Here is an 11,908-nt window from a genome sequence, read left to right as displayed (position 1 = left end):
AAACTGGAAGTAGAGCTGTGGCTCAAAGTGGTAGAGCGCTAGCTTTGAGCTCAGGGACAGTGCCTAGGCCCTGAGTTCAAGCCCCATGACAAAAAAAAAAAAAAAAAAAGCTGGACGTAGTAGGGGGCCAGCCTTTAGCAAAAAGTCTTAGGAGGGCTGGGAAGGTGGCTCAGTGGCAGAGCACCTGCCTTTGCATGCCTGAGGCCCTGGGTTTGATTCCTCAGCACCACATAAGCAAAAAGAAAAAAACCAGAAGTGGCGCTGTGGCTCCAGTGTAGAGCGCTGGCCTTGAGCTGAAGAGCTGAGGGACAGCGCCCAGGCCCAGAGTTCAGGCCCCACGACTAGACCCCCAAAAAAGGGTCTTAAGAACAACACCCAGGTCCTGAGATGCAGCTGCAGTACCAGAAGGGGGGGTGGGGCTTTTGTGTGGCATTTGTGTCACACAATTTGGAACCAATTGGTAAAATGTGAATGGAAATGAAAGTTAATGAGTTATTGAAAAAGAAAAGGCGACTGTTAACTACAGTAAAAACAAAATTTGGTAGAAAAGAAATCATCGTAGCTTCCTATTTGGTACAGCAGCCAACCCCTGGCCCCGTAGGAGAGCCGCAGTAATGCCAGGCCCGATCGGTACGCGTTCTACCTACAGCGCAGAGCGCTGCCGCCACGCCCGGCGGCGAGGAGTGGACAAGCCCTGGCGAGAGCGGTGGAGACAGGGGTTTTCTGGAGAGCGGGGTCTGGGGTGAGGAGACCGCTGCTTTGATCTTGGCGGTGTGGGTTTGAATGTGGCACCTGCCGGGTGGCCTCGTCACCAAGCCACACCGCACGGGAGAACAGGCATGCCACCACACCCACTCTTTGTGGAGATGGGGTCTCCAGGCCAACCTGGAACCGTGGCCTCCAATCTCAGCCTCCAAGTCTGGATCACAGTCAGCCTGTGCTGCTGCTTTGAACAAACTCGGCAGCATAGCTAGGCTCATCTATACACACGTCTTTTCTTTCTTAATAAAACCACAGTGTGGGCTGGGCAGGTAGCTCCTGGGTAAGAGTGCTTGCCCAGCATCCTCCCAGCCGGAGCTCCACTGCCAGCAACACAAGAAAAAAACACAAAATAAAGGAGCACCACCCAGCTAGAGTGCAAGGAAACTGAAGTGGATACACAAAGGGCAAGTTATAAACTCAAGACAGCATCCGCCCGAGGGTCACAGCCCACCCACCCTGCAACCTGCTGCGGGCCGCTGGGTCTCGGAGGACAGGACGGGATGGGGACCAGGCCAGGGGGCAGCGGTCGCCACTCCCAGAGAACAAAGTAAATGAACTTGCTGTCAGCTGATGACACCAGAGAACAGGAGACTTCCTCCTCCAGGGAGGAAGCTGCACTCAAAACAAGTGAAAATTAACAAGTGAGAATGCAGATTTCAAAACTCTGAGGGACAGAGGTCTGTGGCGCTGCACCTGTCCAACACATGAGTCCCTGCCCAGAAACCAAAGGAGAATTAGAGCACAAGTTAACACGTTAGGAAATCGGGTAGAGAGTCTGCGGGGAAGAGGGGAGGGAGCGAGGCCCTTCCAGGAGCAGGGCTGGGAGTGAGCTCCCAGGGCAGGGATTCAGTGCAGGCTCCCCCTCCACCCACTGACCCCGGTGAGGATGAGGAGGAAGCCACTCTCCTCGCAGGCAGCCGGGCTTCCCTCCTCTCCAGAGCTGACGTCCAGCCGGGGACCCAGGCCTGGCGTGTTGGGGTAAGAAGGCACTCGGCACCCAGGACCCTGTGGTGAGGGAGGAGGCAGGCGCAGGCGCTGAACACCAGGGAGAAGCCCAGAGCAGCACAGCACTAGTGGTCACATGACTAAGGAAAAACAGGTTTTCACTATGTCGTCTTCTGGGTTCAACTCAGTGTCAGCAGCCATTACTAAGCAGAGAGAAGAAACACTTGTCAGGCCCCAGGTGTCAGTGTTTAGAGTGACTGGAGCGCCCTGCGCGGCTCCCAGCCTCATGGCCGGACACACCAGGCAGCCACCGTTCCAGTGTCAGGGAGAGAGGCTCTGCTGGGGGGAAGGTGACACTGTGGGGACTGAGGACACTCCCCCAGCTCGCGCCTCAGAATTCCGTTAACAGAGGAATGGCTCAGGGAGGCTGCCATGGAGGAGGCTGCTTCCTTGAATGTGGGGCTGGGAAGAGACTGGCGGACTGTACTGGAAGCAGTGAAGACCGGCCTGGCCAGGCATGGGTGGCGTGGTCTGGACGCTGTTGGGGGCCCTGCTGGGCGGATGGCTGGCCGACGGCTTCCTGCAGGCACTCCTGCCCCAGCACTAATGGGTCCTAATAAAAACTTCCAATTGGGCCAGTAAACCCCTCATTAAGCTGTTTTTAAAGCATGAATTTAAGAGCAGCCAGGGGAAAGGGTCACATGGAGCATTTAACTCACACCGGCTGGCGGGAGGTGGTGCTGCAAAGGCCAGCACCCAAGGATTGAAGCATCCCAGCCACGCAGACACCCCACGCAGCCCGCAGCCCCGCCTGCCAAGGACAGCCCCAAGGGCAACCAGCAAGGGAGGAGAGTGGTGCTCCCCAAACCACGAAGGGGGCGCTCCGAGCACCAGGACAAAGGACGGAACTCAGAACCCAAGCTGAGGGGCTGGGAAGGTGGCTCAGTGGTAGAGCGCTTGCCTTGAGCCGAAGAGCTGAGGGACAGCGCCCAGGCCAGAGCTCAGGCCCCACCGCCAAGAACAACAACAACAAAAAACAGCTAAAAACAAAACCGAGCTGAACACAAAGTTCTCACTCCACACCCTGCACAGCCCCCAAGACAGGGACTGGCCCCTCCTCCCAGCCTACCTGGCCCCGCCCTGGGCTTCCCTGGCCCCTCCTCCCAGCCCACCTGGCCCCGCCCTGGGCTTCCCTAGCCCCTCCTCCCAGATCACCTGGCCCCCCTGGGCCTCCCTGGCCCCTCCTCCCAGCCCACCTGGCCCCGCCCTGGGCTTCCCTGGCCCCTCCTCCCAGCCCACCTGGCCCCGCCCTGGGCTTCCCTAGCCCCTCCTCCCAGATCACCTGGCCCCCCTGGGCCTCCCTGGCCCCTCCTCCCAGCCCACCTGGCCCCGCCCTGGGCTTCCCTGGCCCCTCCTCCCAGCCCACCTGGCCCCGCCCTGGGCTTCCCTGGCCCCTCCTCCCAGCCCACCTGGCCCCACCCTGGGCTTCCCTAGCCCCTCCTCCCAGCCCACCTGGCCCCGCCCTGGGCTTCCCTGGCCCCTCCTCCCAGCCCACCTGGCCCCGCCCTGGGCTTCCCTGGCCCCTCCTCCCAGCCCACCTGGCCCCACCCTGGGCTTCCCTAGCCCCTCCTCCCAGCCCACCTGGCCCCGTCCTGGGCTTCCCTGGCCCCTCCTCCCAGCCCACCTGGCCCCGCCCTGTGCTTCCCTGGCCCCTCCTCCCAGCCCACCTGGCCCCCCTGTGCTTCCCTGGCCCCTCCTCCCAGCCCACCTGGCCCCGCCCTGGGCTTCCCTGGCCCTGCCTCCCCAGTTTCTCCACCTCTGCCAGGGTTTTCGGGCTGTGTGGAGACCCACAGCCATGCAGCAGATGGACAGTGCACCCCGCAGCCCCTGTGCTTAGTGACTGGGTGTGATCAGGTCAGGTATCTGAGCAGTTCTGAGAAGCAGTTCTGCCATCACTGCACTAGAGCAAGGTGAGCCCTCCCTAAGATGAAGCATCAGAACCCTCAGGCCCTAGCGTGTCCAGTTCCTGACCCTGCCAGCCTGCAGAGATGCCGTGCCTCCCGAGTGCTGATGTCTTACACCTGTACTCCTAGCAATCTGGAAGGCTGAGGTTCAGAGACTCGCATGCAGGAGCTAGCTAGCCCGGGCGGAGGACCCATCACTGGGTGCAGTGACGTGTACCTAGCACCCCAGCTGAACGGGAAGCTGAGGTCAGGAGGACCCCGGTTCCAGGCCAGCCTTGACAGAAAAGTCTGGGAGAACCCATCTTAATGGAAGAAGCTGCTGTGTTGGCGCCCTGCCATCCAGAGACAGCAGGAAGCAGAGTAGGAAGGTCTTGGTCCAAGCATGCACCCAGCCAGGGAGCAAGACTTCATCTCAAAGAACAACCAGCACAAAAAGCATGGCCCAGCAGCAGAGTGTATGCCAAGCAAGCACGAGGCCCCGAGTTCAAATCCTAGGACCACCAGAAAGAACAATGGAATACAGTGTTCTGATGAAGGAATGTTTCCTGGGTGCAGGGTGTGGATCCTTGCTCCTGACTCCCCAGGTCCTTTACCCTTTGCTGCCCAGCCTCCATCCTGGCAGACTCCACCCTGGACTTCAGTGTGTGTGTGTGGGGGGGGGGTTGGACTTGCTGAGCCTGGTGTGATTTCTGGGGCACAAAGTCCACCCACACGCAGTCCCGTCTCCCTCCACCATTCCCAGCCTCCACCCAGGGCTAGCAGAGATGGTAGGGGCACACACCTCCACCATCCACAGACCACTGCCCAGGTCCTCCAAACCAGATACCAAAGGAATGAAAGGATGCTTTGGGGCCTAAAGCCCTGGACAATTCCAGTCTCTTCCTGAGGCCCCTACCAAATCCAAGAATGGAGCTGGAAGAGTGGCCTGTGCGGACCTCTGGCAGGCCTCCGGGCCTGGCACAGCCCCGGGATGGCGTGGCTCATCCCGCTGGCCCTCCCTGTGGCTCAAGCCCAAATGGGGAGCCTGGGAGAGACGCCTTGCAGGAAGCTCAGGATGAGCCGCCGATCAACCTTAGACACGAGGCTGAGGGCCCCCATGTGTACAAACCTCACACACGGCACACACAGCCCACACGCTTCCTCTCCCAGGGCGCGGCAGACCTGGAACCCCATGGGGCCCGCAGCCACGCTGGGCTAGGCTGGGCAGCAGTGCATGCTGGGAGGGAACCCGCCAGGAGCTGCACTGACCCGAGGAGACCAGGAGCCCCTGCTGCCCAGCCTGGGGAGGTCCCCAATTGTGTCTGCACAGAGGCAGCAGCAGTTCTGAAGGGGGCAGAGGGTGCTTAGCCTCACAGGGCACCGGGCAACCCTCACCTGACATGCCCGTTACCAGGAGCTCTGCCCCGCCCAGCCAGCCTGACTTAAAGCACACGATCACACCTGCCTAGCCACAGGAGGGTGAGAGAGGCAGGCAGCCCTGGACACTGACAGTTCCATGACGGCCACAGCAGAGCGGGACCTTATTTTAGGACAGCTGAAAAATGTGTTAGAAAAATGTGGTCATGACAGGCGCTGGTGGCTCACGCCTTCACCCTAGCTTCTCAGGAGGCTGAGATCTGAGGATCGCAGTTCAAAGCCAGCCCAGGCAGCAAGGCCAGTAAGACCTTTACCTCAAATTAACCACCGAAAAGCCACAAGCGGAAGCATGGCTCAAGTGGCAGAGCACCTGCCCTGAGTGAAGAAGCCAAGCAAGAGTGTGAGGTCCTGAGTTCAAGCCCAGTACTGGCATAAAAAAAAAATGTGGCCACCTTAGACAACAGACATGACTATGATCGATAGGGGTTCCCTGCCTGGCCAGAGCCCCTGCTGCGGGGCGCAGACCCCCCACAGGGCCCAGAGCCCCTGCTGCGGGGCGCAGACCCCCCACAGGGCCCAGAGCCCCTGCTGCGGGGTGCAGACCCCACACAGGGCCCAGAGCCACTGCTGCGGGGTGCAACCCCACACAGGGCCCAGAGCCACTGCTGCAGGGCGCAGACCCCACACAGGGCCCAGAGCCACTGCTGCGGGGTGCAGACCCCCCACAGGGCCCAGAGCCACTGCTGCGGGGCGCAACCCCCCACAGCCATGGCGACACAGCGTCCCTGCATCCACGCAGACAAGGGGTGCTGGGGTTCCTTGCTAGCTGATGGGCAGAGGACCCAGGGTGTGTGAGTGCTCCCGAGGGGACTCGCTCCCACGGCCACAGCCCGACGCGCAGCTTTTTATTAAACTCAATTTTAAAGTAATTAAAAAAATACATCACCAGGGCTGGGAAGAGGGACTAGCAGTAGAGCGCTTGCCTAGCAGGCATGAAGCCCTGGTTCCATTCCTCAGCACCACATACACAGAAAAAAGCCAGAAGTGGTGCTGTGGCTCAAGGGGTAGGGCACTAGCCTTGAGCCGACACGCTCAGGGACAGCGCCCAGGCCCTGAGTTCAAGCCCCAGGACTGGCCAATAAAAACAAAAACATACCAAAGCAGCAGCCAGCAATCTGGACATGCAGCCGCGGAGGCTCAACGTACTTCTGCTGCTTGAGGGGCACAGGTGAGGGACACTGTCCACAGCCCAGTGCCCCGGCCCCCGGCGCTGCACACTCGTGACAGCCCACCCCACGAGACAGACACAACACACTGAATTAAATGGAGCCGAGAAGAGGCGCCCGCTGGAGACTGGGCTCCCGCAGCCACCTGCTCCTTCCCGGGAGGCGGTCACCACCACTCCCTAACACTGCCCTCCCCTCCAGGACAGCAGGGCAAAGGTGGACCGCAGCTGGAGTGGGAGGGCCGCAGCGACACTGCCCCATCCTCGGTGTGAGCCACACCGTGGATGTGGACCACGGGGCGGCTCAGGACAGAGCGGGCAGGTCCAGCGGTTTGCGTCTACGTTCCTGATGTTACCACTCAACACAAAGCAGCAGAGACACCACGGGAGACACAGGCTAGTGCAGAAAGCAGCTGGCACAGGGGCTGGGAAGGTGGCTCAGTGGTAGAGTGCTTGCCTTGCATGCCTGAGGCCCTGGGTTCGATTTCTCAGCACCACATAAGCAAAAAGAAAAAAGCCGGAAGTGGCGCTGTGGCTCAAGTGGTAGAGCGCTAGCCTTGAGCTGAAGAGCTGAGGGACAGCGCCCAGGCCCAGAGTTCAAGCCCCATGACCGGACCAAAAAAAAAAGAGAAAGCAGCTGGCACAGGGCGGCCTCCCCAGAGTCTGGCTTGGGGTGCTGAGTGGCCGAACCTGGCCTCGCCGCACAGTCCAAGGGGCACAGGAGGGAGAGCCTGGCTCACAGCTGGCCTCGGGGCAGGGCTGCTGCTCCCTCTCCCCAGAGCCTGTGTCAGCAGAGGCTTGGTGAGAGAGGCCTTCCTGCCAGCAGACCCAGGCGCAAGGCCCCACCCTATGTCCTGGGACCCCTCCCCACAGGCTGAGGGCGCATCCATCTCTAGGCACCACGTTCATGTCTGTCTGTCTGCCTGCCTGCCTGCCTGCCTGCCCAACCAGGGCCCCGAGTGCTGCCCCAGCGTGCGCCTGGCAGTAGAGCTGCACTTCTAGCACGGTGCCAACACTAAGCTCGTGAGCTCGAGGACAGCGGTCTCAGGCGGCGCCCGGGGTCCCAGGCCCAACGCCTCGTGAGGCAAACAGGACACAGCCCAGACTGAGCCCCCCTCCCCAGCCCACAGCTCGGGGAGGCCGCAGTGGGGCCCAGGGCCCCCACCAAACAACACTGCTGTCCTAGGCCTGCCCTGCCATCCACTCTAGCTGCTCCACCCGTGTGGACCAGAGACCCGAACCGCACAGGCTGGCACACCCGAGAGCCTCCTTCGTGGCCACCGCGCCGGCAGCCACCAGAGCTGAGACACACGGCTGCGGAACCTCCCGGGGCCACCTCGAAGGCTGAAACAGGCTGTCAACATGGGCAAGCCAGACGCAAGGACAGATACATACCCCACACAAAAACGCCCGCCGATTGTCCTAAAGGATTTTCACTTACCAAAAGAATACCTGAAAAACAAAAGAAGAAAATTGCATTACAATTTTTTCTTGCTCTGACAAAACTTCTGAGTCAAACCATGGTGTCTCCCCACTAAGTAAGCACGGCCTGTCCCGTGAGCCCCGGGCTACCCGCCTGCCAGGCAAGGGGCACGGACCCCTGCCCCGAGTCCCCACCCCACAGGGCCTGTGCACGGCAGGCCCACCGGCCAGCAAGGAGATCCACGGGGATGAGCAGAACACACTTCCGGTGGGTGGGAACCAGGGTTGGATGGGCCTCCACTGCCAGACACCAGAAAAGGCATCTTACGTCACAGGAATTCGGTGGGCTCTGCCCCCATTTCCAGGCATGGGAGGCTCTTCTCCCCAGCACCCTGCCCACTGGGACCCCATCAGAATGATGCTGCTGGTGACCAGGTGGCTGTGCCGCTGTGACCCACGTCACTCCCTCCGGAGCACAGAACTCATGGCAGGAGGACCCCAACACCACCAGGAGCGCGCCTGCACGACCTCAGAGCAGCAGACTCCTCCCTCTGCCGGGCCAGACCTTGGAGCAGGTCCGGGGGACACACCCTGAACCAGCCAGGGGCGGGTCCGCTTCAGGAATGGCGCACGTGCCATCTCCACCACACGTCAGCACCTACTGGGCAAGGCTGACACAGGCCACACAAAATGTCCGCAGCAGGTAAACCCACAGACAGAGGCACCCCCTCCCCCATAACATCCATAAAAACTTTTTTTGGTCAGTTGTGGGGCTTGAACTCTGGGCCTGGGCGCTGTCCCTGTGACCTTCAGCTCAAGGCAAACACTCTACCGCTTGTGCCACAGCACCACTTCCTGTTTTTTGGTGATTATTTGGAAATAAGAGCCTCACGGACTTTCCTGCCCAGGCTGACTTTGAACCGTGATCCTCAGATCTCAGCCTCCTGAGTAACTAGGATTATAGTTGTGAGACACTGATGCCCAGCTCCATAAAACTTTTTAACAGCCTGACTAACATTGGAAATACTGCTGCTCAATCAATTCTCCCAATAAATAACCTTCCTGAACAGAGACAGGAAAAGAGGCTGATGCTTCAAACCCATTAAGAGTAGGAAAGGGTTGATTTTGGTTGTTGTTTGCTTTTTATTTTTTTGTAAGTGCCAGTACTGGACTTGAACTCAGGGACTTGAGCTCTTGCTTAGCTTTTTCATTCAAGGCTGATGCTCTACAACTTGAGATAGAATTCCATTTCCAGCTTTTTGCTGGTTAACTGGTGATAGGAGTCTCACAGATCTTTCTGCCTGGGCTGGCTTCAAACCAAAATCCTTAGATCTCAGCCTCCTGGCTAATTAAAATTACAGGCATGAACCACCAGAACCCAGCTAGCTTTCATAGCTTTTTTTCCCCCCAGCTGAAATTTACTTTAGGAGACGCTGAGGTTCCTGGAGGTACTCTAGGAATCTTCCGTTCTGTCCTTTATGGAAAGCCACGGCCTTGCCTGTCCTGAGGGGTCTGTCTCCGCACTGCACCTGTGAGGCCGCTCACCTGGCCAGCAGGCGTCCTGCTCAGTCCTGGACCTCAAGTCTGCAGTCCTAGCCTCCACCCCCTCCCCCAGCTCCCCCTGCCCCTACCCAGCTTTCCTCCAGTGCCCCACTGCTGGGAACGTAGTCCACACCACAAATCACAACACAGGAAACTGTGAGCTAAAGCAGTAGGTGAAAATCCACAAGGGAGTTGAGGCGCAGCTCAGCTGGAAGAGCATCAGCCAAGGAGCAAGAGCGTCAGACAGCAAGGTCAAGTCCCCATCTCGGACGCAAAAGAAAGTCCCGATGGGGCTGGGAAGGTGGCTCAGTGGTAGAGCGCTTGCCTTGCATGCTTGAGGCCCTGGGTTCGATTCCTCAGCACCACATAAGCAAAAAGAAAAAAGCCGGAAGTGGCACTGTGGCTCAAGTGGTAGAGCGCTCGCCTTGAGCTGAAGAGCTGAGGGACAGCGTCCAGGCCCAGAGTTCAGGCCCCATGACTGGACCCAAAAAAAAAAAAAAAAAAAGAAAGTCCCGAACCTGCAAGTAAGACAGCGGCAGTGGTGAGCACACACGTGGTAGGCCTGGGGTCTGTCCCGCTCAGCCCACGCTGCCAAGCCCGCACGGGAGCATCAGCACGCAGCGGGTGCTCACAGCTGAGGCCCGCACGGAAGCATCAGCACGCAGCGGGTGCTCACAGCTGAGGCCTGCACAGGAGCATCAGCACACAGCGGGTGCTCACAGCTGAGGCCCGCACAGGAGCATCAGCACACAGCGGGTGTTCACAGCTGAGGCCCGCACGGGAGCATCAGCACGCAGCGGGTGCCCACAGCTGAGGCCCGCACGGGAGCATCAGCATGCAGCGGGTGCCCACACTGCCAAGCCCGCACGGGAGCATCAGCACGCAGCGGGTGCTCACAGCTGAGGCCTGCACGGGAGCATCAGCACGCAGCGGGTGCCCACAGCTGAGGCCCAGTAAGGAAAAGGGCGGACACCCATTTCAAACGTTTGCTATAGAAGACAGAAAATGTGCTTAAGATGAAAGTGAAGAATAGAGAAAACAAAACATTGTGTGTAGCAGGAGCCTGTTTCTGCTCTGGGATGGGGCGGGCTGCAGAGTGAGCAGGGCTTGGGAGTGGCCCTGAAGCTGAGCCCGCCCCCTGAGGCCGCCCGGCAGGAGGAGGCTGCTGCCCAGCGCTCCGCCAGGTGGCTCAGGAAGAGGAAGCGACCTTGGACAGCCCGGTGGAGGACGCCACAGGCCTGCCTGTGCCCTTTGAAGAGGATCCACGCTCCCCATCTGGGAAGGAAGCGCAACGGCGGAAGGAGGACCCCAAGACACCCAGCTTGGCCCATGTTTCAAGAGATAATCTTCTCCTCCTGGGGGTGGAGGGGGCACGGGAAGTGGAGAGGAAGAGAGGCCTGCGCCTCTACTGAATGGCAGCAAAGAAACCCTTGGAGTTAGAGCCAAAGTAAAGCACAGATGAAAACAAAACACAGCCCCCTCAGCTTTTGAGCAGAGCTGGTGTCCACTGCCGGGCCGGGCCGGGCTGGGGCAGGAGCGGCGGCCATGTGGCCGCACCAGGGAAGCCAGGCCTACTCCAACTGCCATCTCCTCACAACCACTGGGAAGGTCATGCAACAGCAGCCAGCAAGCTCTGGCTCTGGCTTAAATGCTGTTGAGCCTAAATGTTAAATTCCTGGGTGAGACACCCAAAGTCCCTTAAGAAGTACGTAGCCAACCGCCCAATACACTGGACCAAGTCCCCTGGGCAGGGAGCGTGCGGGTCCCCATCCTCCGGGGCTGGCAGAAGCCCCTCCCTGACCTGCATGGAGGGGACGGGAGAGCCACCCAGAGGCCATGCCGACCATTTGGCCTCACCAGGCTTCCGACACCAACTCAATGGGAAAAGGCACATTCTCAGCACGCGCCACAGCAGGGAGATTGGTGGTACCACGCATCAGGGTCTTTCCCCCAGACCCACCTGGCCAATCACAAGAAAGGCCGTGGGGACAGCACCCCACAGAGCCAGGACAGCATCCATGCAACCAGGGTCTTAAAACCGAGGAAAGAGCCTGGAGAGACACAGGACTAGATGACCCCTGTGGCCCTGCATGGGGGCCACACCCAACTAGATGACCCCTGCAGTCCCACGTGGGGGCCATACACTACTAGAGAGCGCTGTGGTCCTGCATGGGGCTGTGGACCCAGGAAAGGACAGCAGGGGAAGGAAGGAAGTGTGACTCAAGTGTGGATGTCAGTTGCTAAGAAGTGCAGGGAGGGCTGGGAAGGTGGCTCAGTGGTAGAGCGCTTGCCTTGCATGCATGAGGCCCTGGCTTCGATTCCCCAGCACCACATAAGCAAAAAGAAAAAAAGCCGCAAGTGGTGTTGTGGCTCAAGTGGTAGAGCGCTAGCCTTGAGCTGAAGAGCTGAGGGACAGCGTCCAGGCCCAGAGTTCAGGCCCCACAACCGGACCCAAAAAAAAAAAAGAAATGTATTTCAATCTTTGCCGGGCGCTGGTGGCTCACGCCTGTAATCCTAGCTACTCTGGAGGCTGAGATCTGAGGATCGCGGTTCAAAGCCAGCCCAGGCAGTAGAGACCGTGAGACTCCTATCTCCAATAAACCACCACTGTAGCTCAAGTGGCAGAGTGCTGGCCTTGAGCTGAAGAGCTGAGGGACAGTGCCCAGGCCCAGAGTTCAAGCCCCACAACCGA

The 11,908-nt window shown here is 59.6% G+C and overlaps 1 protein-coding gene across 1 annotated transcript in view; it reads right to left on the bottom strand.

The window, feature by feature from the left end:
- The window catches only part of Lmf1 (lipase maturation factor 1), a 74,736-nt gene that overhangs the window by 38,219 nt on the left and 24,609 nt on the right, over nucleotides 1-11,908 (bottom strand). Inside the window, exon 4 of the mRNA XM_013011279.1 lies at nucleotides 7,694-7,704. Within this exon, the coding sequence (XP_012866733.1) occupies nucleotides 7,694-7,704 (11 nt within the window). The remainder of the gene's footprint in view (nucleotides 1-7,693; nucleotides 7,705-11,908) is intronic.

Source organism: Dipodomys ordii, unplaced genomic scaffold (genome assembly GCF_000151885.1).
Source record: "Dipodomys ordii isolate 6190 unplaced genomic scaffold, Dord_2.0 Scaffold14, whole genome shotgun sequence".
Taxonomy (NCBI): Eukaryota; Metazoa; Chordata; class Mammalia; order Rodentia; family Heteromyidae; genus Dipodomys; species Dipodomys ordii.
Note: the sequence above shows the minus strand (reverse complement) of the source record. Positions and strands in the feature narration are given on the sequence as shown.